General features: G+C 48.1%; 1 protein-coding gene across 2 annotated transcripts in view; it reads left to right on the forward strand.

The window, feature by feature from the left end:
- LOC124011625 (dedicator of cytokinesis protein 2-like) overlaps positions 1-3,692 on the forward strand; it is a 206,049-nt gene extending 202,357 nt beyond the window's left edge. For both annotated transcript variants that reach the window (XM_046325081.1, XM_046325082.1), the window contains exons 46-51: positions 43-180; positions 444-571; positions 1,210-1,399; positions 2,796-2,901; positions 2,986-3,134; positions 3,258-3,692. In XM_046325081.1, coding sequence (XP_046181037.1) covers positions 43-180; positions 444-571; positions 1,210-1,399; positions 2,796-2,901; positions 2,986-3,134; positions 3,258-3,329 — 783 coding nt within the window. In that variant the 3' untranslated portion in view covers positions 3,330-3,692. The remainder of the gene's footprint in view (positions 1-42; positions 181-443; positions 572-1,209; positions 1,400-2,795; positions 2,902-2,985; positions 3,135-3,257) is intronic.
- Positions 3,693-26,952: the final 23,260 nt, after the last annotated feature.

Below are 26,952 nucleotides of genomic sequence, written 5' to 3' on the forward strand. Positions count from 1 at the left end.
CACACACACGTATGCATGCCCACACACATTATTATCTTGCAGATCCCGTTGCTGGGGGGAGGGATCTCTCTACATGGTAAGAGAGTGACAGACGACCTACGACCTTTCCACCAGCGCATGGAGGAGTGCTTCAAACACATGAGGAAGAAGGTGGAGAAGGAGTACGGCGTGAGGGACCTGGTAAGAGAAAGAGAGGGAGAGAAAAGGAGAGTGTTTGCGTGAGGACTGAAATGCTAGCTGCAGGGAACTGCCTGGTATCTTGGGCAGAGGAGAATATCTGTCTGAAAAAGTGTGTTATGAAAAGAGCTTTAGGAATGATACTGGCCATGCCAAAGGTTAACTCCTGTTTGTGAAAAGCATTGTCCCTCTCTCCTTCATTCAACGTCACCTTTGACCTTTTTCTCCATCCTTCTCTTTTCCTCTTCGTCATCCCTTGTTCTTAGCCGGATATGGATGAGAGGAAGTCAACTCGTCCGCGCTCTGTCCTTCGCTCCTTCCGTCAGTCTGTCATCTCCATCTGCTCCCTCCAGGGGTCTGAGTGTGGGACCCCCACCAAACCTTACCCAGACAGGTAACACACACAGGCACACACACTCAGATGAAACCCACACAGATGGATGCAAACACAAAAACATATTTAACAACACACACTGTCAGGACCCGGTTACGAACCCGGGTCTCCGGAGTGAGAAACAGTCACTTAACCAACTGAGCCACGAATAGTCAGCAGAACCCAGAAGATGAGGCAGACACAGCAGTACTTGAGACGGTGTATTTAATGAAGTAAAAAGTGAAGTTCTTCAGGAAAACATGTAACTCCACAACCTCAAAAGGAATTCCATAAGAACAAAGGTAATCCTCCAAGACAAAAAGGTAAATCCACAAGGTGGAAGGTATAGCACAAAAAGCCTCAAAAGATACTTAAAAACAGAATTCCTCAAGAGAGTCCACCGGGATCAACAAGAGCACACAAAGTACTAGGGCTGGGTGCTAACATACAAACACAGAGCACAGAACTGAGGAAAACAAAGGGTTTAAATACAATCAGGGGAAACGAGGCACTTTTGTTTTCAAGGGAAAACAAAAGGTCAAAAGGCACAATGGGGGCATATAGTGACCAAAAACCGGAACAACCCTGGCCAAATCCTGACACACACCTTATCCTCATTTCTCTCTTGATCCTATTCCCCTCATCCCCTCCCTCCCCAGTGGTCTCCCTGACACGGTGTCCCCCCGGACCCCCACTCTGCAGCGCTCCAGTGGGAGTATGAGCATGGGGGAAGAGGGAGGGGCCGATGGGGAGGTGAAACTCAGGAAGTCCAAAAAGAAAAGGAAGAGGAGCAGCATGATCTTCATCCCAGAGGAGAGAGACAGGACCAATACACTGGACAGCAAACGGGTGAGAGAGATGGAGAGAGCGACAGACAGAGACAGAGAGATAGCTAGAGAGACAGATACAGCGAAAGAGAGAGAGACAGAAAGAGAGAGCGAGACAGAGAGACAGAGAGAGAGAGAGAGGCAGAGAGAGAGAGAGAGAGAGAGAGAGGCAGAGAGAGAGAGAGAGAGAGAGAGAGAGAAAAGAGGCAGAAGGGAGAGGCAGAGAGGCAGAGAGGCAGAGAGGCAGAGAGAGAGAGAGAGAGAGAGAGAGAGAGAGAGAGAGAGAGAGAGAGAGAGAGAGAGAGAGAGAGAGAGAGAAAGAGGCAGAAAGAGAGAGGCAGAGAGGCAAAGAGGCAGAGAGAGAGAGAGAGGCAGAGAGAGAGAGAGAGAGAAAGAGGCAGAAGGGAGAGGCACAGAGAGAGAGAGAGAGAGAGAGAGAGAGAGAGAGAGAGGCACAGAGAGAGAGGCAGAGAGAGAGAGAGAGAGAGAGAGGCACAGAGAGAGAGAGAGAGAGAGAGAGAGAGAGAGAGAGAGAGAGAGAGAGAGCAAGAGAGAGAGCAAGAGAGAGAGAGAGAGAGAGAGAGAGAGAGAGAGAGAGAGAGAGAGAGAGAGAGAGAGAGAGAGAGAGAGAGAGAGAGAGAGAGAGAGAGAGAGAGAGAGAGAGAGAGAGAGAGAGAGAGAGAGAGAGAGGCAGAGAGAGAGAGAGAGAGAGAGAGAGAGAAAGAGGCAGAAGGGAGAGGCACAGAGAGAGAGAGAGAGAGAGAGAGAGAGAGAGAGAGAGAGAGAGAGAGAGAGAGAGAGAGAGAGAGAGAGAGAGCGAAGAGAGAGAGCGAGAGAGAGAGAGAGAGGCAGCGAGAGAGAGAGAGAGAGAGAGAGAGAGAGAGAGAGGGGGCAGAGAGAGAGAGAGAGAGAGAGAGAGAGAGAGAGAGAGAGAGAGAGAGAGAGAGAGAGAGAGAGAGAGAGAGAGAGAGAGAGAGAGAGAGAGAGAGAGAGAGAGAGAGAGAGAGAGAGAGAGAGAGAGAGAGAGAGAGAGTAGAGAGAGAGATAGAGAGATAGAGAGGGGCAGAGAGAGAGAGAGAGAGAGAGAGAGAGGGGCAGAGAGAGAGAGAGAGAGAGAGAGAGAGAGGGGGGCAAGGGATGGAATTGAAATGTCAAGAGCGAGTGGCAAAAGTGTGAAAGCTATCATCAAAGCAAAGGGTGGCTACTTTGAAGAATCTCAAATGTAAAATATATTTTGATTTGTTTACTACTGTTTTGGTTACTACATGATTCCATATGTGTTATTTCATAGTTCTGATGTCTTCACTATTATTCTACAATATAGGTGTGTCCAAACTGACTGATAGTGTGCACACAGACTCCTGCTTTATGTCAGTCTCAATGAGTATCCCTGCTCTCTGTTCTCTGCCTCCCTCTAGCTGTCCAAGAAGCAGGAGTTCCGCAGTGACACCAACCTGTCTGAACCCTGTCAGGGAAATGACTCTCTCACCAATGTCAACTCCAGGTCTCTGCCTGCTATTACAGGTAACACTCACAAACGTATGCACACGCATGACCGCATGCACATAGGCCCATTCCCTCTCACACACACCCTCTCCCTGTTCACAGGTCTGTCTCTGTCTGTGGTCAATGGTAGTGAGGAGGCGGAGTCAGCCCGGTCCAGGAGGGACAGTAAGAGCATGTCTGTGTGTCTTCCTAGTGACCGTACCGCTGACAGACGCTCCAAAGGGGTTATCAGCATGCTGTTCGGGGCCAAGGTGCACACACGCACGCACACGCACTCGCACTCGCACTCGCACACACACACACACACACACACATACAACCATTAGGTGAGTTGTGTGTTTAATCTAGATGTATGGTTGTCTATGTTCCCGCAGAGCAACAAGTCTGAGCAACAGAAAGAGAAGTCGTGTACTGACCCAGGCAACAAGAACGTCAGTCATTTCTAACAGCCGTCCATCAAGCATGATGTACCCTCAGTGCCTTTACACCTGCTCTGCTTTGAATGCCAGTCAACACAAGGGGTTGTTGCCCTGCTATAGAAGCTCCTCTTTGGAAAGAGCCATCTGATCAGCTTTTTCATCAAGACTTGTTTACGCTCCCGCAGGCACACACACACATAGAGAGGGAGATGGAGAGACACAGACTTGATCTCTGAAGAAATTCTGCGCAGCAATGCTTTCACACTTCTGCTCTCACACCTTTTTACAATCAATCAAAAATACATTTTCCTTGACTGCCTTTTTTTAGTAATGTAAACTTTCAAATTTGATTCAACTTCTGAAACAATGAATAAAAAGATATCCAATGTTTGACAGGGTAGGGTTTTTTTCAAAGCACATTATATTAACAGTTTAATGTGAGTCTCAGAACATAATGGATGAACTCATTGAGAATATGGATGATGTCCCAAAGCACTCTCATTAAGAGCCAACGGCCAAAAGAACATGGCTTTATTTCAATAAATAGTACAAACACAAACAGAATGACAATAATATAGAGTGGTATATCTGTTCAATAAATCAATATCATGTAAATGACATACAAACCCAAGATAAATTCCACAACAATTTTGAAATCTTATCAAATCAAAGTTTGTTGGTCGCATACACAGTTTAGCAAGGTGAAATGCTGATGTTACCAGCTCTTAACAATGAGGTGAAATGCTGATGTTACCAGCTCTTAACAATGAGGTGAAATGCTGATGTTACCAGCTCTTAACAATGAGGTGAAATGCTGATGTTACCAGCTCTTAACAATGAGGTGAAATGCTGATGTTACCAGCTCTTAATAATGCAGTGAAATGCTGATGTTACCAGCTCTTAACAATGCAGTGAAATGCTGATGTTACCAGCTCTTAACAATGAGGTGAAATGTCAAATTATTCAAAAAGAAATGATTGAAACAAAAACAGACTGTGCAGTATAAATGCTGTGTCTGTGCAGTATAAATGCTGTGTCTGTGCAGTATAAATGCTGTGTCTGTGCAGTATAAATGCTGTGTCTGTGCAGTATAAATGCTGTGTCTGTGCAGTATAAATGCTGTGTCTGTGCAGTATAAATGCTGTGTCTGTGCAGTATAAATGCTGTGTCTGTGCAGTATAAATGCTGGGTCTGTGCAGTATAAAAAATGAGTCTATTCATTATAATTAATTAGCTATGAAATTACATCTGGCTATCACTATCTCAATATTATGGCCCTCACTATCTCAATATTATGGTCCTCACTATCTCAATATTATGGTCCTCACTATCTCAATATTATGGTCCTCACTTTCTCAATATTATGACCCTCACTATCTCAATATTATGGCCCTCACTATCTCAATATTATGGCCCTCCCTATCTCAATATTATGGCCCTCCCTATCTCAATATTATGGCCCTCCCTATCTCAATATTATGACCCTCACTATCTCAATATTATGGCCCTCACTATCTCAATATTATGGCCCTCCCTATCTCAATATTATGACCCTCACTATCTCAATATTATGGCCCTCACTATCTCAATATTATGGCCCTCACTATCTCAATATTATGGTCCTCACTTTCTCAATATTATGACCCTCACTATCTCAATATTATGGCCCTCACTATCTCAATATTATGGCCCTCCCTATCTCAATATTATGGCCCTCCCTATCTCAATATTATGGCCCTCCCTATCTCAATATTATGACCCTCACTATCTCAATATTATGGCCCTCACTATCTCAATATTATGACCCTCACTATCTCAATATTATGGCCCTCACTATCTCAATATTATGGTCCTCACTATCTCGATATTATGGCCCTCACTATCTCAATATTATGGCCCTCCCTATCTCAATATTATGACCCTCACTATCTCAATATTATGGCCCTCCCTATCTCAATATTATGGCCCTCACTATCTCAATATTATGACCCTCACTATCTCAATATTATGGCCCTCACTATCTCAATATTATGGCCCTCACTATCTCAATATTATGGCCCTCCCTATCTCAATATTATGACCCTCACTATCTCAATATTATGGCCCTCACTATCTCAATATTATGGTCCTCACTATCTCAATATTATGACCCTCCCTATCTCAATATTTATGGCCCTCACTATCTCAATATTATGGTCCTCACTATCTCAATATTATGGTCCTCATATTATGGCCCTCACTATCTCAATATTATGGCCCTCACTATCTCAATATTATGGTCCTCACTATCTCAATATTATGGCCCTCACTATCTCAATATTATGGTCCTCACTATCTCAATATTATGGTCCTCACTATCTCAATATTATGGCCCTCACTATCTCAATATTATGGTCCTCACTATCTCAATATTATGGCCCTCACTATCTCGATATTATGACCCTCACTATCTCAATATTATGGCCATCACTATCTCAATATTATGCCCTCACTATCTCAATATTATGACCCTCACTATCTCAATATTATGCCCTCACTATCTCAATATTATGACTCTAACTATCTCAATATTATGGCCATCACTATCTCAATATTATGGCCCTCACTATCTCACTATTATGGTCCTCACTATCTCAATATTATGGCCCTCACTATCTCAATATTATGGTCCTCACTATCTCAATATTATGGCCCTCACTATCTCAATATTATGGTCCTCACTATCTCAATATTACAGTGTTTCTCATATCTCCATTACCTTTATTAAGGTCCAATACAGCCATTTGTGTTTATCTCAATATCAAATCATTTCTGGGTAACAATTAAGCACCTAACCTTATTGTCATGCAGGTGAAAGAGGACCCAAAAGCGACTTGGCGAAAACAGAGTCTTTAATCCAGTAAAGTAAATACAAACAAAAAACACAACTTTCACTCGAAATGACGAGGACAAACTGGAGACTCGATCTTGAACAGCAGGTGAACAGCAGGTTGCCTCGGGAAGGCACTTGAACCAGACAGACTCAGACACCTGCTCACCACGCAGCATCTGAGGAAAACACGACACGACAGGGCGATACACAAACACAGCACGGTGAATTCTAGACAAGGAACCGACAGGACAGGAACGGAACACAAAGGAAGAAATAGGGACTCTAATCAGGGGAAAGGATCGGGAACAGGTGTGGGAAGACTAAATGATTGATTAGGGGAATAGGAACAGCTGGGAGCAGGAACGGAACGATAGAGAGAAGAGAGAGCGAGAGAGTGAGAGAGGGAGGGGGAGAGAGAGGGATAGAAAGAGGGAAAGAACCTAATAAGACCAGCAGAGGGAAACGAATAGAATGGGAAGCACAGGGACAAGACAAGATAATAAATGACAAAACATGACAGTACCCCCCACTCACTGAGCGCCTCCTGGCGCACTCGAGAGGAATCCTGGCGGCAACGGAGGAAATCATCAATGAGTGAACGGTCCAGCACGTCCCGAGACGGAACCCAACTCCTCTCCTCAGGACCGTAACCCTCCCAATCCACTAAGTATTGGTGACCCCGTCCCCGAGAACGCATGTCCATGATCTTATGTACCTTGTAAATAGGTGCGCTCTCGACAAGGACGGGAGGGGGGAGGGAAGACGAACGGGGGTGCGAAGAAAGGGCTTGACACAGGAGACATGGAAGACAGGATGGACGCGACGAAGATGTCGCGGAAGAAGCAGTCGCACAGCGACAGGATTGACGACCTGGGAGACACGGAACGGACCAATGAACCGCGGAGTCAACTTACGAGAAGCTGTCGTAAGAGGAAGGTTGCGAGTGGAAAGCCACACTCTCTGGCCGCAACAATACCTTGGACTCTTAATCCTGCGTTTATTGGCGGCTCTCACAGTCTGTGCCCTGTAACGGCAAAGTGCAGACCTCACCCTCCTCCAGGTGCGCTCACAACGTTGGACAAACGCTTGAGCGGAGGGAACGCTGGACTCGGCAAGCTGAGATGAGAACAGAGGAGGCTGGTAACCCAGACTACTCTGAAACGGAGATAACCCGGTAGCAGACGAAGGAAGCGAATTGTGAGCGTATTCTGCCCAGGGGAGCTGTTCTGCCCAAGACGCAGGGTTTCTGAAAGAAAGGCTGCGTAGTATGCGACCAATCGTCTGATTGGCCCTCTCTGCTTGACCGTTAGACTGGGGATGAAACCCGGAAGAGAGACTGACGGACGCACCAATCAAACGACAGAACTCCCTCCAAAACTGTGACGTGAATTGCGGGCCTCTGTCTGAAACGGCGTCTAACGGGAGGCCATGAATTCTGAATACATTCTCGATAATGATTTGTGCCGTCTCCTTAGCGGAAGGAAGTTTAGCGAGGGAATGAAATGTGCCGCCTTAGAGAACCTATCGACAACCGTAAGAATCACAGTCTTCCCCGCAGACAAAGGCAGACCGGTAATGAAGTCTAGGGCGATGTGAGACCATGGTCGAGAAGGAATGGGGAGCGGTCTGAGACGACCGGCAGGAGGAGAGTTACCCGACTTAGTCTGCGCGCAGTCCGAACAAGCAGCCACGAAACGGCGCGTGTCACGCTCCTGAGTCGGCCACCAAAAGCGCTGGCGAATAGACGCAAGAGTGCCTCGAACACCGGGATGACCAGCTAACTTGGCAGAGTGAGCCCACTGAAGAACAGCCAGACGAGTGGAAACAGGAACGAAAAGGAGGTTACTAGGACAAGCGCGCGGCGACGCAGTGTGCGTGAGTGCTTGCTTAACCTGTCTTTCAATTCCCCAGACTGTTAACCCGACAACACGCCCATAAGGAAGAATCCCCTCGGGATCAGTAGAAGCCACAGAAGAACTAAACAGACGGGATAAGGCATCAGGCTTGGTGTTCTTGCTACCCGGACGGTAAGAAATCACAAACTCGAAACGAGCGAAAAACAACGCCCAACGAGCTTGACGGGCATTAAGTCGTTTGGCAGAACGGATGTACTCAAGGTTCTTATGGTCTGTCCAAACGACAAAAGGAACGGTCGCCCCTCCAACCACTGTCGCCATTCGCCTAGGGCTAAGCGGATGGCGAGCAGTTCACGGTTACCCACATCATAGTTGCGCTCAGATGGCGACAGGCGATGAGAAAAATAAGCGCAAGGATGAACCTTATCGTCAGACTGGAAGCGCTGGGATAGAATGGCTCCCACGCCTACCTCTGAAGCGTCAACCTCGACAATGAATTGTCTAGTGACGTCAGGAGTAACGAGGATAGGAGCGGACGTAAAACGTTCTTTTAGAAGATCAAAAGCTCCCTGGGCGGAACCGGACCACTTAAAACACGTCTTGACAGAAGTAAGAGCTGTGAGAGGGGCAGCAACTTGACCGAAATTACGAATGAAACGCCGATAGAAATTAGCGAAACCTAAAAAGCGCTGCAACTCGACACGTGACCTTGGAACGGGCCAATCACTGACAGCTTGGACCTTAGCGGAATCCATCTGAATGCCTTCAGCGGAAATAACGGAACCGAGAAAAGTAACGGAGGAGACATGAAAAGAGCACTTCTCAGACTTTACGTAGAGACAATTCTCTAAAAGGCGCTGTAGAACACGTCGAACGTGCTGAACATGAATCTCGAGTGACGGAGAAAAAATCAGGATATCGTCAAGATAGACAAAAACAAAGATGTTCAGCATGTCTCTCAGAACATCATTAACTAATGCCTGAAAAACAGCTGGCGCATTGGCGAGACCAAACGGCAGAACCCGGTACTCAAAATGCCCTAACGGAGTGTTAAACGCCGTTTTCCACTCGTCCCCCTCTCTGATGCGCACGAGATGGTAAGCGTTACGAAGGTCCAACTTAGTAAAGCACCTGGCTCCCTGCAGAATCTCGAAGGCTGATGACATAAGGGGAAGCGGATAACGATTCTTAACCGTTATGTCATTCAGCCCTCGATAATCCACGCAGGGGCGCAGAGTACCGTCCTTCTTCTTAACAAAAAGAACCCCGCCCCGGCCGGAGAGGAAGAAGGCACTATGGTACCGGCGTCAAGAGACACAGACAAATAATCCTCGAGAGCCTTACGTTCGGGAGCCGACAGAGAGTATAGTCTACCCCGAGGAGGAGTGGTCCCCGGAAGGAGATCAATACTACAATCATACGACCGGTGAGGAGGAAGGGAGTTGGCTCGGGACCGACTGAAGACCGTGCGCAGATCATGATATTCCTCCGGCACTCCTGTCAAATCGCCAGGTTCCTCCTGAGAAGTAGGGACAGAAGAAACGGGAGGGATGGCAGACATTAAACACTTCACATGACAAGAAACGTTCCAGGATAGGATAGAATTACTAGACCAATTAATAGAAGGATTATGACATACTAGCCAGGGATGACCCAAAACAACAGGTGTAAACGGTGAACGAAAAATCAAAAAAGAAATAGTCTCACTGTGGTTACCAGATACTGTGAGGGTTAAAGGTAGTGTCTCAAATCTGATACTGGGAAGATGTCTACCATCTAAGGCGAACATGGGCGTAGGCTTCTCTAACTCTCTGAAAGGAATGTCATGTTTCCGAACCCATGCTTCGTCCATGAAACAACCCTCAGCCCCAGAGTCTATCAAGGCACTACATGTAGCACCCGAACCGGTCCAGCGTAGATGGACCGACAAAGTAGTACAGGATTTTGATGGAGAGACTTGAGTAGTTGCGCTCACCTGTAGCCCTCCGCTTACAGATGAGCTCTGGCTTTTACTGGACATGAATTAACAAAATGTCCAGCAACTCCGCAATAGAGGCACAGGCGGTTGGTGATCCTCCGTTCCCTCTCCTTAGTCGAGATGCGAATCCCTCCCAGCTGCATGGGCTCAGACTCTGAGCCAGAGGAGGGAGATGGTTGCGATGCGGAGCAGGGAAACACCGTTGATGCGAGCTCTCTTCCACGAGCCCGGTGACGAAGATCTACCCGTCGTTCTATGCGGATGGCGAGAGCAATCAAAGAGTCCACATCTGAAGGAACCTCCCGGGAGAGAATCTCATCCTTAACCACTGCGTGGAGTCCCTCCAGAAAACGAGCGAGCAGCGCCGGCTCGTTCCACTCACTAGAGGCAGCAAGAGTGCGAAACTCAATAGAATAATCCGTTATGGACCGTTCACCTTGGCATAAGGAAGCCAGGGCCCTAGAAGCCTCCCTACCAAAAACTGAACGGTCAAAAACCCGAATCATCTCCTCTTTAAAGTTCTGGAACCTGTTAGAGCAATCAGCCCTTGCCTCCCAGATAGCTGTGCCCCATTCTCGAGCCCGGCCAGTAAGGAGTGAAATGACGTAAGCAACCCGAGCTCTCTCTCTAGAGTATGTGTTGGGTTGGAGAGAGAACACAATCTCACACTGCGTGAGAAAGGAGCGGCACTCAGTGGGCTGCCCGGAGTAGCAAGGTGGGTTATTAACCCTAGGTTCTGGAGGCTCGGCAGGCCAGGAAGTAACAGGTGGCACGAGACGTAGACTCTGGAACTGTCCAGAGAGGTCGGAAACCTGAGCGGCCAGGTTCTCCACGGCATGGCGAGCAGCAGACAATTCCTGCTCGTGTCTGCCGAGCATGGCTCCTTGGATCTCGACGGCAGTGTAACGAGCGTCTGAAGTCGCTGGGTCCATTCCTTGGTCGGTTCCTTCTGTCATGCAGGTGAAAGAGGACCCAAAAGCGACTTGGCGAAAACAGAGTCTTTAATCCAGTAAAGTAAATACAAACAAAAAACACAACTTTCACTCGAAATGACGAGGACAAACTGGAGACTCGATCTTGAACAGCAGGTGAACAGCAGGTTGCCTCGGGAAGGCACTTGAACCAGACAGACTCAGACACCTGCTCACCACGCAGCATCTGAGGAAAACACGACACGACAGGGCGATACACAAACACAGCACGGTGAATTCTAGACAAGGAACCGACAGGACAGGAACGGAACACAAAGGAAGAAATAGGGACTCTAATCAGGGGAAAGGATCGGGAACAGGTGTGGGAAGACTAAATGATTGATTAGGGGAATAGGAACAGCTGGGAGCAGGAACGGAACGATAGAGAGAAGAGAGAGCGAGAGAGTGAGAGAGGGAGGGGGAGAGAGAGGGATAGAAAGAGGGAAAGAACCTAATAAGACCAGCAGAGGGAAACGAATAGAATGGGAAGCACAGGGACAAGACAAGATAATAAATGACAAAACATGACACTTATGTTTTTTTTAATTGTCAAAAGGCCTCTTGCGTGGTGCTGTTGTCTAAGGCACTGCATCACAGTGCTTCAGGCGTCTCTTCAGATCCGGGTTTGATCCCAGGCTGTTTCACAACCGGCCGTGACTGGGAGTCCCATAGGGCGGTGCACAATTCACCCAGCATCGCCCGGGTTAGGGGAGGGTTTGGCCAGGGGGGCTTTACTTGGCTGATCGCGCTCTAGCGACTCCTTGTGGCTGACCGGACGCCTGCAGGCTGACTCAGTTGAATGGTGTTTCCTCTGACACATTGGTGCAGCTGGCGTCCGGGTTAAGAAGTTGGGTGTTAAGAAGCACAGTTTGGCGGGTCATGTTTAGGAGGACGCATGACTCGACCTTCGCCCCTCCCGAGCCCATTGGGGAGTTGCAACGATGACACAAGATCATAATTGGATATAACAAAAACAAAAAAAATCCAGATGGAATTTTGCTAGGATGGTCTGGGAGAGGTCTGAGTGAGGAGATGAAAACTAGCTGGTATTGACAGAGAGGTTTAAAACTCTCTTTCATGTTGGTCTATTAACTCCGTTACTGCCATGTCAACTGTAGCTCAGTTGGTAGAGCATGGCGCTTGTAACGCCAGGGTAGTGGGTTCGATCCCCGGGACCACCCATACGTAGAATGTATGCACACATGACTGTAAGTCGCTTTGGATAAAAGTGTCTGCTAAATGGCATATATTATTATTATAACAGGCAGGCCAAAACTCCATCCCACCAAAACATGCTGAAATTCCAGACCATCTTTTCAAACTGCTCTTACACTAAAAAGGCATTATCATCATTTCTGCTGCTCTTGGAAACTGATCTCTGATCTGAGGTCAGTGTAAAGGGAAGTGGTTAACTCATGGTTTCCTGGTCACCTTAGTGTTCTCCTCAGACAGGGTGAGTCTGTGGTGGGCTGAGGTGGGGTCCAGTGTGTGCTCACAGGCATCTGAAAGCAGGAGGTGAGTGGTAAATTAATGAGTAAATGAGCAATCAATAGCCCTGGTCTGATCTGGTGCTCTCTACCATGTTTCACACTGTGGGACATTTCCTCTGCCCTGGTCTGATCCGGTGCTCCTTAACATGTTCCACACTGTGGGACATTTCCTCTGCCCTGGTCTGATCCGGTGCTCCTTAACATGTTCCACACTGTGGGACATTTCCTCTGCCCTGGTCTGATCCGGTGCTCCTTAACATGTTCCACACTGTGGGACATTTCCTCTGCCCTGGTCTGATCCGGTGCTCCTTAACATGTTCCACACTGTGGGACGTTTCCTCAGCCCTGGTCTGATCCGGTGCTCTCTACCATGTTTCACACTGTGGGACATTTCCTCAGCCCTGGTCTGATCTGGTGCTCTCTACCATGTTTCACACTGTGGTACATTTCCTCAGCCCTGGTCTGATCCGGTGCTCTCTACCATGTTTCACACTGTGGGACGTTTCCTCAGCCCTGGTCTGATCCGGTGCTCTCTACCATGTTTCACACTGTGGGACATTTCCTCAGCCCTGGTCTAATCCGGTTTTCTTTAGCATGTTTCACACTGTGGGACATTTCCTCAGCCGTGGTCTGATCCGGTTTTCTTTAGCATGTTTCACACTGTGGGACATTTCCTCAGCCCTGGTCTGATCTGGTGCTCTCTACCATGTTCCATACTGTGGGACATTTCCTCAGCCCTGGTCTGATCCGGTGCTCTCTACCATGTTTCACACTGTGGGACATTTCCTCAGCCCTGGTCTGATCCGGTGCTCTTTAGCATGTTTCACACTGTGGGACATTTCCTCACCCTGGTCTGATCTGGTGCTTTCTACCATGTTCCATACTGTGGGACATTTCCTCAGCCCTGGTCTAATCTGGTGCTCTCTACCATGTTTCACACTGTGGGACATTTCCTCAGCCCTGGTCTGATCCGGTGCTCTTTAGCATGTTTCACACTGTGGGACATTTCCTCACCCTGGTCTGATCTGGTGCTTTCTACCATGTTCCATACTGTGGGACATTTCCTCAGCCCTGGTCTGATCCGGTGCTCTCTACCATGTTCCATACTGTGGGACATTTCCTCACCCTGGTCTGATCTGGTGCTTTCTACCATGTTCCATACTGTGGGACATTTCCTCTGCCCTGGTCTGATCTGGTGCTCTCTACCATGTTCCATACTGTGGGACATTTCCTCACCCTGGTCTGATCTGGTGCTCTTTAGCATGTTTCACACTGTGGGACATTTCCTCAGCCCTGGTCTGATCTAGTGCTCTCTACCATGTTTCACACTGTGGGACATTTCCTCAGCCCTGGTCTGATCTGGTGCTCTCTACCATGTGCCATACTGTGGGAGATGTCCTCAGCCCTGGTCTGATCTGGTGCTCTTTAGCATGTTTCACACTGTGGGACATTTCCTCTGCCTTGGTCTGATCCGGTGCTCTTTAGCATGTTTCACACTGTGGGACATTTCCTCAGCCCTGGTCTGATCTGGTGCTCTCTACCATGTTCCATACTGTGGGACATTTCCTCTGCCCTGGTCTGATCTGGTGCTCTTTAGCATGTTTCACACAGTGGGACATTTCCTCAGCCCTGGTCTGATCTGGTGCTCTCTACCATGTTCCACACTGTGGGACATTTCCTCAGCCCTAGTCTGATCTGGTGCTCTTTAGCATGTTTCACACTGTGAGACATTTCCTCAGCCCTGGTCCGATCTGGTGCTCTCTACCATGTTCCATACTGTGGGACATTTCCTCATCACTGGTCTGATCTGGTGCTCTTTAGCATGTTTCACACTGTGGGACATTTCCTCAGCCCTGGTCCGATCTGGTGCTCTCTACCATGTTCCATACTGTGGGACATTTCCTCAGCCCTAGTCTGATCTGGTGCTCTTTAGCATGTTTCACACTGTGGGACATTTCCTCAGCCCTGGTCCGATCTGGTGCTCTCTACCATGTTTCACACTGTGGGACATTTCCTCAGCCCTGGTCTGATCTGGTGCTCTCTACCATGTGCCATACTGTGGGAGATTTCCTCAGCCCTGGTCTGATCCGGTGCTCTCAAACTTGTTTCACACTGTGGGACATTTCCTCAGCCCTGGTCTGATCTGGTGCTCTCTACCATGTTTCACACTGTGGGACATTTCCTCTGCCCTGGTCTGATCTGGTGCTCTCTACCATGTTTCACACTGTATGACATTTCCTCTGCCTTGGTCTGATCCGGTGCTCTCTACCATGTTTCACACTGTGGGACATTTCCTCAGCCCTGGTCTGATCCGGTGCTCTCTACCATGTTCCATACTGTGGGACATTTCCTCACCCTGGTCTGATCTGGTGCTTTCTACCATGTTCCATACTGTGGGACATTTCCTCTGCCCTGGTCTGATCTGGTGCTCTCTACCATGTTCCATACTGTGGGACATTTCCTCACCCTGGTCTGATCTGGTGCTCTTTAGCATGTTTCACACTGTGGGACATTTCCTCAGCCCTGGTCTGATCTAGTGCTCTCTACCATGTTTCACACTGTGGGACATTTCCTCAGCCCTGGTCTGATCTGGTGCTCTCTACCATGTGCCATACTGTGGGAGATGTCCTCAGCCCTGGTCTGATCTGGTGCTCTTTAGCATGTTTCACACTGTGGGATATTTCCTCTGCCTTGGTCTGATCCGGTGCTCTTTAGCATGTTTCACACTGTGGGACATTTCCTCAGCCCTGGTCTGATCTGGTGCTCTCTACCATGTTCCATACTGTGGGACATTTCCTCTGCCCTGGTCTGATCTGGTGCTCTTTAGCATGTTTCACACAGTGGGACATTTCCTCAGCCCTGGTCTGATCTGGTGCTCTCTACCATGTTCCACACTGTGGGACATTTCCTCAGCCCTAGTCTGATCTGGTGCTCTTTAGCATGTTTCACACTGTGAGACATTTCCTCAGCCCTGGTCCGATCTGGTGCTCTCTACCATGTTCCATACTGTGGGACATTTCCTCATCACTGGTCTGATCTGGTGCTCTTTAGCATGTTTCACACTGTGGGACATTTCCTCAGCCCTGGTCCGATCTGGTGCTCTCTACCATGTTCCATACTGTGGGACATTTCCTCAGCCCTAGTCTGATCTGGTGCTCTTTAGCATGTTTCACACTGTGGGACATTTCCTCAGCCCTGGTCCGATCTGGTGCTCTCTACCATGTTTCACACTGTGGGACATTTCCTCAGCCCTGGTCTGATCTGGTGCTCTCTACCATGTGCCATACTGTGGGAGATTTCCTCAGCCCTGGTCTGATCCGGTGCTCTCAACCTTGTTTCACACTGTGGGACATTTCCTCAGCCCTGGTCTGATCTGGTGCTCTCTACCATGTTTCACACTGTGGGACATTTCCTCAGCCCTGGTCTGATCTGGTGTTCTCTACCATGTGCCATACTGTGGGACATTTCCTCAGCCCTGGTCTGATCTGGTGCTCTCTACCATGTTTCACACTGTGGGACATTTCCTCTGCCCTGGTCTGATCTGGTGCTCTCTACCATGTTTCACACTGTGCGACATTTCCTCTGCCTTGGTCTGATCCGGTGCTCTCTACCATGTTTCACACTGTGGGACATTTCCTCAGCCCTGGTCTGATCCGGTGCTCTCTACCATGTTTCACACTGTGGGACAAGCAGAGATGGAGTGATTAAGAGTCCCTATGAATAATGAAAGGAAATAATGATAATAATAATAATAATGATAATAATGACCATTCTTAACCTTATTTACTTCAGAGTCTCCATTTTTACTCCAGAGTCTCTTAATTTACTTCAGCGTCTCCAATCCACAGTGTGGATTCTCCAGGACAACAGAGAGCAGTTTCACTCATGAGTCTCCTCGGCGATTGTAGCACAGGTCCAGCACTCTCAGGTGAAAGGGGTTTGAAAGCAAAGCTATAGCCAGATAAGCACTGCCTTTCTCTGTGACTCTACAGCCTGACAACCCCAGAGACAAAAATGTGATTACATAATGATATATAAAAATACACCAGGTAATACCTTTGTAATCCTTTTTCTCTCTCAGTTGATTCCGTGTTCGTCCTGTGCTCCTACCCCAGTGCCTGAAGTTGACAGTATGGATCATCCAGTCCAGCAGAGAGCAGTGTTACTCCACAATCCTGCAGGTCATTGTCTCTCCACTCCAGCGCTCTCAGATGAGAGAGAGGAGATCTCAGGGCTTTGGCTCTCCTCTGTAAGACTACGCCCTCCTAGCCTGTAGAAAAAACGGGAGGGAAATCCCACTCTGGTTCTGAGTCATTCAAGCACAAGTACACACACACTTCCAAGTCACCATAACACCATTCAGTCATAGCAGCTAACACCATCAGACCATCAGTCCTCCCTGGTGTTTGCTTAATTGAAGGGAATTCCAAGGAGTAATGAAGGAAGTTAAAGGCCACGTGTGACTTACCCTATCCTCTGTAGTTTACACTGGGAGCTCTCCAGTCCTTTACAGAGCTGCCACAGGCCTGAATCCTGCATGTCATTGTTGCTTAGCTCCAGCTTAGTCAGACAGGAGTGTGGAGCCTGAAGAGCTGCAGTCGAAATGGTGTTGGTAGCCATGGTGAGATCACACCCTGACAAACTGGGGAAGAAACCATCAAGAGGAATGTGGTGATGATGATACTACTTCATGGTATGCTGTCCTTTCAGCTATCAAGTTATGTCTATTACATGTAACTTTTTGTCGCTTAAAATAAACAAAGTCAAGCTAAAGACTCACCCTCAGCCAGTCTGGAGTCTGCAGGTCTAACTCATCAGTCCAGCATGGAGCAGCAGACCACCTGAGGCCTGCAGGGGGTTGTAGCTGACATCCAGCTCGGGGATGAGTTCACTGACCAAAGGGCACAGTCTCCTCTCAGGTTACAGCCATCCATTCTACAGGAGTAGTTCACATGTACATAGTACAACGTATAGGGTATGTTTCCCAGACCCAGATAAAACCTACTCCAGGGTACAAACTATCACGGCTCAACACCCAGATGGAAACAGGAGACAAAGAGCTGACAATCGTAGGTTTAATTCTAGATACAGTTGAAGTCGGACGTTTACATACACCTTAGCCAAATACATTGAAACTCAGTTTTTCACAATTCCTGACAAACATTTAATCCTTGTAAAAATTCCCTGCCTTAGGTCAGTTAGGATCACCACTTTATTTTAAGAATGTGAAATGTTAGAATAATAGTAGAGGGGATTATTTATTTCAGATTTAATTTCTTTCATCACATTCCCAGTGGGTCGGAAGTTTACATACACTCAATTAGTATTCGGTAGCATTGCCTTTAAATAGTTTAACTTGGGTCAAACATTTCGGGAGCCTTCCACAAGCTTCCCACAATAAGTTGGGTGAATTTTGGCCCATTTCTCCTGACAGAGCTGGTGTAACTGAGTCAGGTTTGTAGGCCTCCTTGCTCGCACACGCTTTTTCAGTTCTGCCCACAAATTTTCTATAGGATTTAGGTAAAGGCTTTATGATGGCCAGTCCAATACCTTGACTTTGCTGTCCTTAAGCCATTTTTCCACAACTTTGGAAGTATGCTTGGAATCATTGTCCATTTGGAAGACCCCTTTGCCACCAAGCTTTAACTTCCTGATTGATGTCTTGAGATGTTGCTTCAACATTTCCAAATAATTTTCCTTTCATCATGATGCCATCTATTATGTGAAGTGCACCAGTCCCTCCTGCAGCATAGCACCCCTACAACATGATGCTGCCACCCCCATGCTTCATGGTTGGGATGGTGTCTTCGGCTTGCAAGCACCCCCCTTTTTCGTCTAAACATAACGATGGTCATTATGGCCAAACAGTTCTAATTTTTGCTTCATCAGACCAGAGGACATTTCTCCAAAAAGTACGATCTTTGTCCCCATGTGCAGTTGCAAACCTTTTTTTATGGGGGTTTTGGAGCTGTGGCTTCTTTCTTGCTGAGCGGCCTTTCAGGATATATCGATATAGGACTCGTTTTACTGTGGATATAGACACTTTTGTACCTGTTTCCTCCAGCTTCTTCACATGGGTTTTTGCCTTTGTTCTGGGATTGATTTGCACTTTTCTCATCAAAGTACGTTCATCTCTAGGAGACAGAACGTGTCTCCTTCCTGAGCGGTATGACGGCTGAGTGATCCCGTGGTGTTTATACTTGTGTACTATTGTTTGTACAGATGAACGTGGTACTTTCAGGCGTTTGGAAATTGCTCCCAAGGATGAACCAGACTTGTGGAGGTCTATATTTATTTTCTGAGGTCTTGGCTGATTTCTTTTGATTTTCCCATGATGTCAATCAAAGAGGCACTGAGTTTGAAGGTAGGCCTTGAAATACATCCACGAGTACACGTCCAATTGACTCAAATTATGTCAATTAGCCTATCAGAAGCTTCTAAAGCCATGACGTCATTTTCTGGAATTTTCCAAGCTGTTTAAAGGCACAGTCAACTTAGTGTATGTAACATTCTGATCCACTGGAATTGTGATAGATTATTTCACTTATAATTCACTGTGTCTGTAAACAGTTGTTGGAAAATGTACTTGTGTCATGCACAAAGTAGATGTCCTAACCGACTTACCAAAACTATAGTTCGTTAACAAGACATTTGTGGAGTGGTTGAAAAACGAGTTTTAATGACTCCAACCAAAGTATGTGTAAACATCTGACTTAAACTATACATGAAAAGTGGGATGTATTCAGAGAATGTGGGGCAACAGAAGGCGAACAGCAGTGGGCTTAAGGACAGCCATACCCTCTGCCTAAGATGATAACGGGGAGCAGGGGTCCGGGGCTCTCTTCCAGGTACGGCGACAACGACGGACGAACATCTGGGCAGAAGGTATGCTGACCTCTTCCTCTCGCTCCGGGAAGGGCGGGCGCTGATATCCCAAGGATCACTCAAACTGCGAGAGACCCGTAGCATAACAGGGAAGGGTGTTGTGGGTATTTTCCTCCCACACAAGTTGCTGTCTGCAGGTGGTGGGATTGGTGGAGACGCGGCAGTTAAAAGTTGTCTCCAGGTCCTGGTTGGCTCATCTGGGGATGAAAACCAGAGGATAGGCTGGCTGACGACCCAATGAGGGTGCAGAGCGCCTACCATATAATGGGGTACAGATATTCAAATAAGGAGAAGGCCAAATGTGTTTTGTTGAATGTTCTGTTTGCTCAGGCAAAGTTGTCTCTTTGTCTAACAGGGAGGAACAGGGTCAAAGGTGGGGGGATAACAGACTCTTTACTATTATTTAATGGGATGGTCTCTGCACACCTCAGGGTTGTGTGTGTGTGTGTGTGTGTGTGTGTGTGTGTGTGTGTGTGTGTGTGTGTGTGTGTGTGTGTGTGTGTGTGTGTGTGTGTGTGTGTGTGTGTGTGTGTGTGTGTGTGTGTGTGTGTGTGTGTGTGTGTGTGTGTGTGTGTGTGTGTGTGTGTGTGTGTGTGTGTGTACATGCAGGTCTGTGTTTGTGTCAACTCCCTTGACAGACATTACGTTCCACAGCTGAAGTGAATGTGTCATTAGATAAAGAGAAGAGTTTTGTTATAGAGAAGAGTTTAAAACACAGTGCTGAAGTCACATTTGGGTTTTGTGCTGTATAACTTGAGTCACTGTCCCTTTTGGCAGTGAATGAATAAGGTTTAGATACATTAGATCATGGATATACAGTATAGGCAGAACTGAGTAACACATGTTATTTTATCTGTTCCCAATACAGAGCACTAGTTGGATGCCAATAAGCAGATATTAGCTGCACTGCCTTGAGTTCCCTGTATTCCCTGTCTGTCTCTCTGGTACAGCTCTCTGCCTGTCTGTCTCTCTGGTACACCTCTCTGCCTGTCTGTCTGTCTCTCTGGTACAGCTCTCTGCCTGTCTGTCTGTCTGTCTCTCTGGTACAGCTCAATGCCTATCTGTTTCTCTGGTACAGCTCTCTGCCTGTCTGTCTCTTTTGTACAGCTCTCTGCTTGTCTGTCTCTCTGGTACAGCTCTCTGCCTGTCTGTCTCTCTGGTACACCTCTCTGCCTGTCTGTCTGTCTCTCTGGTACAGCTCTCTGCCTGTCTGTCTCTCTGGTACAGCTCTCTGCCTGTCTGTCTCTCTGGTACACCTCTCTGCCTGTCTGTCTGTCTCTCTGGTACAGCTCTCTGCCTGTCTGTCTGTCTCTCTGGTACAGCTCTCTGCCTGTCTGTCTCTTTTGTACAGCTCTCTGCCTGTCTGTCTCTCTGGTACAGCTCTCTGCCTGTCTGTCTCTTTTGTACAGCTCTCTGCCTGTCTGTCTCTCTGGTACAGCTCTCTGCTTGCCTGTTTCTCTGGTACAGCTCAATGCCTGTCTGTCTCTCTGGTACAGCTCTCTGGCTGTCTGTCTCTCTGGTACAGCTCTCTGCCTGCCTGTATGTCTGTCCTGTCTCTCTGGTACAGCTCTCTGTCTGCCTGTATGTCTGTCCTGTCTCTCTGCCTGTCTATCTGTCTATTTGTATGTCTCTCTCTGCCTGTCTGTCTGTCGGTCTGCCTGTCTGTCCTGTCCTGTCTGGAATGATGTGAACACGTTGTGAGAGACAAACCCTTCTTTGGCTGTGTGCATGCGTGCCCATAAGAGAGACTGTGTGTGTGTCTATATATATCAGTAGACTACTATCTCCTAGGCCTAATGACAGCTGTGTGCCACGGGCACAAAGGCGGAGGAGGAGAGGAGATAGAGAGATGGACATCCTGTGCTGAGAGGAGGAGAGCGGGGATATCTGATGGAAAGGCAGGAGGGGGGTGATGGAGGAGTGGAGAGGTGAAGGTGGGAGGGGGTGATGGGGGAGTGGAGAGGTGAAGGTGGGAGGGGGTGATGGAGAAGTGGAGAGGTGAAGGTGGGAGGGGTGTAAGGGAGGAGTGGAGAGGTGGAGGTGGGAGGGGGTGATGGAGTGGTGGAGAGGTGAAGGTGGGAGGGGGATGGAAGAGTGGAGAGGTGAAGGTGGAGTGGGTGATGGAGAGGTGAAGGTGGGAGGGGGTGATGGAGGAGTGGAGAGGTGAAGGTGGAGTGGGTGATGGAGAGGTGAAGGTGGGAGGGGGTGATGGAGGAGTGGAGAGGTGAAGGTGGAGTGGGTGATGGAGAGGTGAAGGTGGGAGGGGTGATGGAGGAGTGGAGAGGTGAAGGTGGAGTGGGTGATGGAGAGGTGAAGGTGGGAGGGGTGATGGAGGAGTGGAGAGGTGAAGGTGGGAGGGGGTGATAGAGGAGTGAAGAGGTGGAGGTGGGAGGGGGTGATGGAGGAGTGGAGAGGTGGATGGGGAGGGAGTGATGGAGTGGTGGAGAGGTGAAGGTGGGAGGGGGTGATGGAGGAGTGGAGAGGTGAAGGTGGGAGTGGGTGATGGAGAGGTGAAGGTGGGAGGGGTGATGGAGGAGTGGAGAGGTGAAGGTGGGAGTGGGTGATGGAGAGGTGAAGGTGGGAGGGGTGATGGAGGAGTGGAGAGGTGAAGGTGGGAGGGGTGATAGAGGAGTGAAGAGGTGGAGGTGGGAGGGGGTGATGGAGGAGTGGAGAGGTGGAGTTGGGAAGGGGTGATGGAGGAGTGAAGAGGTGGAGGTGGGAGGGGGTGATGGAGGAGTGGAGAGGTGGAGGTGGGAGGGGGTGATGGAGGAGTGAAGGTGGGAGGGGGCGATGGAGGATTTGAGAGGTGGAGGGGGAGGGGGTGATGGAGTGGTGGAGAGGTGAAGGTGGGAGGGGGTGATGGAGGAGTGGAGAGGTGAAGGTGGGAGTGGGGGATGGAGAGGTGAAGGTGGGAGGGGTGATGGAGGAGTGGAGAGGTGAAGGTGGGAGGGGGTGATGCAGGAGTGGAGAGGTGAAGGTGGGAGGGGGTGATAGAAGAGTGAAGAGGTGGAGGTGGGAGGGGGTGATGGAGGAGTGGAGAGGTGAAGGTGGGAGGGGGTGATAGAGGAGTGAAGAGGTGGAGGTGGGAGGGGGTGATGGAGGAGTGGAGAGGTGAAGGTGGGAGGGGGTGATGGAGGAGTGGAGTGGAGAGGTGAAGGTGGGAGGGGGTGATGGAGGAGTGGAGAGGTGAGGGTGGGAGGGGGTGATGGAGGAGTGGAGAGGTGAGGGTGGGAGGGGGTGATGGAGAGGTGGAGAGGTGAAGGTGGGAGGGGGTGATAGAGGAGTGAAGAGGTGGAGGTGGGAGGGGGTGATGGAGGAGTGGAGAGGTGGAGTTGGGAAGGGGTGATGGAGGAGTGAAGAGGTGGAGGTGGGAGGGGGTGATGGAGGAGTGGAGAGGTGGAGGTGGGAGGGGGTGATGGAGGAGTGAAGGTGGGAGGGGGCGATGGAGGATTTGAGAGGTGGAGGGGGAGGGGGTGATGGAGTGGTGGAGAGGTGAAGGTGGGAGGGGGTGATGGAGGAGTGGAGAGGTGAAGGTGGGAGTGGGGGATGGAGAGGTGAAGGTGGGAGGGGGTGATGGAGGAGTGGAGAGGTGAAGGTGGGAGGGGGTGATGCAGGAGTGGAGAGGTGAAGGTGGGAGGGGGTGATAGAGGAGTGAAGAGGTGGAGGTGGGAGGGGGTGATGGAGGAGTGGAGAGGTGAAGGTGGGAGGGGGTGATAGAGGAGTGAAGAGGTGGAGGTGGGAGGGGGTGATGGAGGAGTAGAGAGGTGAATGTGGAAGGGGTAATGGAGGAGTGGAGTGGAGAGGTGAAGGTGGGAGGGGGTGATGGAGGAGTGGAGAGGTGAGGGTGGGAGGGGGTGATGGAGGAGTGGAGAGGTGAGGGTGGGAGGGGGTGATGGAGAGGTGGAGGGGGCAATGCAAAGACACACAGGACAAGTCCACAAAGTTAATGCTCACACAGGCACACACACACACACACACACACACACACACACACACACACATCTGTTGACTGATAGGGTGTGATGTGATAGTGACCTCATCAGCAGTGACCCCATTAGGACGGGTGTGTGATGCTCATAGCCTGTCACTCGGGGTGACTCACTGACCACTTGTTGTTATGGGAGACCAGGATGGCATGATGTGTCCTTCAACTCTAATTTGTCTAATTATTGGTTCTAATACTTTCTCTCTTTCTCTCATTTTCCAATCGAATTGTTAATCAAATGTCTCAAGTGAATGTTAGTTACCTGACTGGAAGCTCCAGATTCTGAAGAACCTGTATGATACCTGACTGGAAGCTCCAGATTCTGAAGAACCTGTATGATACCTGACTGGAAGCTCCAGATTCTGAAGAACCTGTATGATACCTGACTGGAAGCTCCAGATTCTGAAGAACCTGTATGATACCTGACTGGAAGCTCCAGATTCTGAAGAACCTGTATGATACCTGACTGGAAGCTCCAGATTCTGAAGAACCTGTATGATACCTGACTGGAAGGTCCAGATTCTGAAGAACCTGTATGATACCTGACTGGAAGGTCCAGATTCTGAAGAACCTGTATGATACCTGACTGGAAGGTCCAGATTCTGAAGCACCTGTATGATACCTGACTGGAAGCTCCAGATTCTGAAGAACCTGTATGATACCTGACTGGAAGGTCCAGATTCTGAAGAACCTGTATGATACCTGACTGGAAGCTCCAGATTCTGAAGCACCTGTATGATACCTGACTGGAAGCTCCAGATTCTGAAGCACCTGTATGATACCTGACTGGAAGGTCCAGAGTCTGAAGCACCTGTATGATACCTGACTGGAAGGTCCAGATTCTGAAGCACCTGTATGATACCTGACTGGAAGGTCCAGAGTCTGAAGCACCTGTATGATACCTGACTGGAAGTTCCAGAGTCTGAAGAACCTGTATGATACCTGACTGGAAGTTCCAGATTCTGAAGCACCTGTATGATACCTGACTGGAAGGTCCAGATTCTGAAGCACCTGTATGATACCTGACTGGAAGGTCCAGATTCTGAAGCACCTGTATGATACCTGACAGGAAGGTTCAGATTCTGAAGCACCTGTATGATACCTGACTGGAAGGTCCAGATTCTGAAGAACCTGTATGATACCTGACTGGAAGGTCCAGAGTCTGAAGAACCTGTATGATATCTGACCGGAAGGTTCAGATTCGGCAGAACCTGTATGATATCTGACTGGAAGGTCCGGAGTCTGAAGAACCTGTGTGATACCTGACTGGAAGGTTCAGAGTCTGAAGAACCTGCGTGATATCTGACTGGAAGGTACAGATTATGAAGAACCTGCATGATATCTGACTGGAAGGTACAGATTATGAAGAACCTGCATGATATCTGACTGGAAGGTACAGAGTCTGAAGAACCTGCATGATATCTGACTGGAAGGTACAGATTATGAAGAACCTGCATGATATCTGACTGGAAGGTACAGATTATGAAGAACCTGCATGATATCTGACTGGAAGGTACAGATTATGAAGAACCTGCATGATATCTGACTGGAAGGTACAGATTATGAAGAACCTGCATGATATCTGACTGGAAGGTTCAGAGTCTGAAGAACCTGCATGATATCTGACTGGAAGGTACAGATTATGAAGAACCTGCATGATATCTGACTGGAAGGTACAGATTATGAAGAACCTGTATGATATCTGACTGGAAGGTTCAGAGTCTGAAGAACCTGCATGATATCTGACTGGAAGGTACAGATTATGAAGAACCTGCATGATATCTGACTGGAAGGTACAGATTATGAAGAACCTGCATGATATCTGACTGGAAGGTACAGATTATGAAGAACCTGCATGATATCTGACTGGAAGGTACAGATTATGAAGAACCTGCATGATATCTGACTGGAAGGTACAGATTATGAAGAACCTGCATGATATCTGACTGGAAGGTACAGATTATGAAGAACCTGCATGATATCTGACTGGAAGGTACAGATTATGAAGAACCTGCATGATATCTGACTGGAAGGTACAGATTATGAAGAACCTGCATGATATCTGACTGGAAGGTACAGATTATGAAGAACCTGCATGATATCTGACTGGAAGGTACAGATTATGAAGAACCTGCATGATATCTGACTGGAAGGTCCAGATTATGAAGAACCTGTATGATACCTGACTGGAAGGTTCAGATTCTGAAGCACCTGTATGATACCTGACTGGAAGGTTCAGATTCTGAAGCACCTGTATGATACCTGACTGGAAGGTCCAGATTCTGAAGAACCTGTATGATATCTGACTGGAAGGTCCAGATTCTGAAGCACCTGTATGATACCTGACTGGAAGGTCCAGATTCTGAAGCACCTGTATGATACCTGACTGGAAGGTCCAGATTCTGAAGCACCTGTATGATACCTGACTGGAAGGTTCAGATTCTGAAGCACCTGTATGATACCTGACTGGAAGGTCCAGATTCTGAAGAAACTGTATGATACCTGACTGGAAGGTCCAGAGTCTGAAGAACCTGTATGATATCTGACCGGAAGGTTCAGATTCGGCAGAACCTGTATGATATCTGACTGGAAGGTCCGGAGTCTGAAGAACCTGTGTGATACCTGACTGGAAGGTTCAGAGTCTGAAGAACCTGCATGATATCTGACTGGAAGGTACAGATTATGAAGAACCTGCATGATATCTGACTGGAAGGTACAGATTATGAAGAACCTGCATGATATCTGACTGGAAGGTACAGATTATGAAGAACCTGCATGATATCTGACTGGAAGGTACAGAGTCTGAAGAACCTGCATGATATCTGACTGGAAGGTACAGATTATGAAGAACCTGCATGATATCTGACTGGAAGGTACAGATTATGAAGAACCTGCATGATATCTGACTGGAAGGTTCAGATTCTGAAGAACCTGCATGATATCTGACTGGAAGGTACAGATTATGAAGAACCTGCATGATATCTGACTGGAAGGTACAGATTATGAAGAACCTGCATGATATCTGACTGGAAGGTACAGATTATGAAGAACCTGCATGATATCTGACTGGAAGGTACAGATTATGAAGAACCTGCATGATATCTGACTGGAAGGTACAGATTATGAAGAACCTGCATGATATCTGACTGGAAGGTACAGATTATGAAGAACCTGCATGATATCTGACTGGAAGGTACAGATTATGAAGAACCTGCATGATATCTGACTGGAAGGTACAGATTATGAAGAACCTGCATGATATCTGACTGGAAGGTACAGATTATGAAGAACCTGCATGATATCTGACTGGAAGGTACAGATTATGAAGAACCTGTATGATATCTGACTGGAAGGTACAGATTATGAAGAACCTGTATGATATCTGACTGGAAGGTACAGATTATGAAGAACCTGCATGATATCTGACTGGAAGGTACAGATTATGAAGAACCTGTATGATAGGATATTTGACTGGAAGGTCCAGAGTCTGAAGAATCTGTATGATAGGATATTTGACTGGAAGGTCCAGAGTCTGAAGAACCTATATGATAGGATATTTGACTGGAAGGTCCAGAGTCTGAAGAACCTGTGTGATAACTGACTGAACCTTTGA

Source organism: Oncorhynchus gorbuscha, linkage group LG23 (assembly GCF_021184085.1).
Source record: "Oncorhynchus gorbuscha isolate QuinsamMale2020 ecotype Even-year linkage group LG23, OgorEven_v1.0, whole genome shotgun sequence".
NCBI lineage: Eukaryota > Metazoa > Chordata > Actinopteri > Salmoniformes > Salmonidae > Oncorhynchus > Oncorhynchus gorbuscha.